Source organism: Chinchilla lanigera, unplaced genomic scaffold (assembly GCF_000276665.1).
Source record: "Chinchilla lanigera isolate Chin_1 unplaced genomic scaffold, ChiLan1.0 scaffold00015, whole genome shotgun sequence".
Taxonomy (NCBI): Eukaryota; Metazoa; Chordata; class Mammalia; order Rodentia; family Chinchillidae; genus Chinchilla; species Chinchilla lanigera.
In genome coordinates, this window is record NW_004955416.1 from 7,579,578 (window position 1) to 7,582,769 (window position 3,192).

At 39.8% G+C, this 3,192-nt stretch overlaps 1 protein-coding gene across 1 annotated transcript in view; it reads left to right on the forward strand.

Moving 5' to 3' along the window:
* The window catches only part of Rad51 (RAD51 recombinase), a 23,914-nt gene that overhangs the window by 12,863 nt on the left and 7,859 nt on the right, over window positions 1–3,192 (forward strand). Inside the window, exon 6 of the mRNA XM_005381253.2 lies at window positions 2,462–2,556. Coding sequence (XP_005381310.1) covers window positions 2,462–2,556 — 95 coding nt within the window. The remainder of the gene's footprint in view (window positions 1–2,461; window positions 2,557–3,192) is intronic.

Consider the following 3,192-nt stretch of genomic DNA (forward strand, 5'->3'; position numbering starts at 1 on the left):
GGTTTGGCTAATCTGTTGAATTTTCTCCTTTTAGGTTATACTTTCCTACCCAAACAAATAATCTCATTTTATCTCTCTCCTTAAACCTTCATGCTTCTTTTTAACTCTCACTCTAAGCTAATGACCTAATCCACTTTTGACATCAAATGTATAAATTCAGCTACACACATACCCATCCTTTCTTATCTCAAGTTAATAGTGCAAGAAATGTCTTTTCCAGGTTCGGAAACATACCCTTCCCAGTGTGATCTGGTTACCATCTCCTGCCACCCTCTGAGAGACTCTTTCTATTTCCTGGTCTGCTTCTCTTAGATTATCTTTGCAAGTTTGAGCCGAGCTGATTTAGCAGCTGGGCATGGTGGCACATACCTGTAATCCCAGCATTGGGGAGGCTGAGGCAAGAGGATTGTTGCAAGTTCGAGGCCAGCCTGGGCTACAAAGTGAATTTAAGGCCTGAACTGCATAATAAGACCCTGTCCCAAAAAAGACCAAAAAAAAAAAAAAATTAATGACTTTCAAACTAAAAAACTTTTTAGGACTGAAGTTGTAGCTCAGCATAAAATTTCTGAGTTTAAGCCTCAGTACTGCAAAATAAGTAAAATATCACCCTATAGGAATTTAGTTTAGTGGTAGAATCCTTATCTAGCTTGTATGAGGCTCAAAGTTCAATACCCAGCACTGGGGAAAAAATAATTACCCTGACACAGAGTTATTAATGTGTGGCCTTTTAAAATAGACATGTTTTCCTCATGTTGTGACAACTTTGTGGTACTGGGAATCAAACTCAGGACCTTGCACATGGTAGATAAGTGCTCTACCACTGAGCTTCATCACTATGCCCTACCCCTTCCTGTGTTGTTTTTGAGGGGCATTCGCATAGAATCAACATTTTAGTACAGTACACAATATCCGTTGTTGCCATAGCAATATGGTGCTCTAAAGTTGTACAGACAGAACCCTAACCTTGGGATATTCATAAGTAATCAAAGAATGCCTGTCAACAACAAATTGAAGCTAGGCGTGATGGTGCCAGAAAGAAAAAAAAAAGCCCAAAAAACAAACTGAAGCAAAATTCTCAAGTAAACATGGGCCACTTTATAAAAATAATGTTCTCAGGTGGCTATATCAAAGAACAACTATGATCTTTGACTTTTTTTCCAGAGAAGAAGAATACTAAGTTAATAATAGAAACAGTTATATTTCATCAAGCTACGTACTAAAACCAGAAGTATAGAGGATATTAGATTGCTATTTAAATCTGTAAACATCTACTGTCATTTTTCAGATTTTCTCAATTCAATGAAGTAAAACCTCATTATGTAACATTGATGTTATATAAAGTTGAGAGGTATAATTAGGTTACAAAATTAAATTTCCCATATCTGGCTATGCTACGTGTCTTGCCTGCTAAAATGTTTTCTTTGTTTCTCAAAAAAAAATTCTAGGCTGCGCATGGTGGTATATGCCTGTAATCCTACCACTGGGAAGGCAGCGACCAGAGGATCATCTGCAAGTTGGTAGGCGAGCTTGAGCTATGTAATGAGCTCAGGGCCAGCCTAAAGGACATACCAAGACCCTGTCTCAAAAAATAAATTTCTTTTTTTTTTTTTTCCCTTTTTTTTTGTTCTTAATTTTTATTTATTTTTTTTGGGGGGGGTACCGGGAATTGAACTCAGGACCTTGTGCTTGCCAGGCAGGCGCTTATGCCGCTGAGCTATATCCCCGGCCCTCTTTTGTTCGTTTTTAACATCTAAGTATGAGATTGAAGCAACCTCTTTTCTTCTTTTTTTTTTTTTTTTTTGAGACAGAAAACTGCTATACAGTTCAGACTGGTCTTGAACTCTGTAGCCCAGGCTGGTCTCAGACTTGCAATGATTCTCCTGCCTTAGCCTCCCAAGTGCTGGGATGTAGGTGTACACCACCACACCTGGCAATTTTTTGTCTTTTTGAGACAGGGTCTCTGCTATGCAGTTCAGGCTGACCTTGAGCTCACTTTGTAGCCCAGGTTGGTCTTGAACTCACAATGATGCTCCTGCCTCAGCCTCCCAAATTGTTCATTCTTTGTACTTGCTAAGGATGCTTCTGTGGTATTGACAGGCCTCATCAGAACCTTCAGGAATGAATTCTTCTCAATAAAGTGAAGTTTGAAAAAACGATAAAGTAAAGTTTGATCTGGCTATGTTGGAATTGGGTATTGGATCACAGTCTTATTGGTTAACCACTTGGTCTGTATTTCTAAGCAGTGTAACTCTGACAAGGCTCTTACATGCACGTGCTATGAGACACGATGATCTTCATGTCTGCTACTAACTGGATTTCTGTCAAAAGGGAATGCTTCCTTGCCTCTGATTGTCACTTCAATGTTTTCCCTTTATTGAGGAATTATAGGCCCAACATGGAGGAATTGATCAGCGCTGTAAGAAATATGATCATTTTAATTGTTCCCTTTTTTTTTCTATAGCTTCCTATTGACCGAGGTGGAGGTGAAGGAAAGGCCATGTACATTGATACTGAGGGCACTTTTCGGCCAGAAAGGCTCCTAGCAGTGGCTGAGAGGTAGGTTACTAAATTCTATGAGAGAATATGGCTGCATCTGCCAGTGTGGAACGCCAAGGTTTTGACTAAAGAAGTCTTATTGCTCCACATTGCAGTTATATGTCATTCAAAAGGATGACTTTCTTTAGTCAGAGTGTATGAGTTGGTGCCATACTAGATATAAAACAAGACCCAACCATATACTGTCTTCCAGAGAAACACTTTAGACTCAAGGATAATTTGAAAATGAAGGCAAAAGGTATCACACGCAGACAACAACCATAAGAGATTGGATGGCTGTACTAGACAAGGTAGACTTCAAGACAAAAAGTTTTACTAGAGATAAACATTTTATAATTAAAATATCAGTTCATGAAGAAGATACAAAATGCGGGTTGTGATGGTGCACATCTGTAACCCCAGCACTCAGGAGGCCGAGGCAGGAGGATTGCCACGAGTTCAGGGTCAGGCTGGGCTACAAAGTGAGTTCAAGGCCAGCCTGAACTACATAGCGAAACACTGTCTCAAAAAGATCACCCCAAAAAGAAGATACAACAATTATAAGCATAAAAGGTAACCACTGGAGATTGGTCTGCCCTCTGAAGCAGAGGCCCCAGAGCTCAGACCCATCCTACCAGTTAGTCCAACAGGAATGAG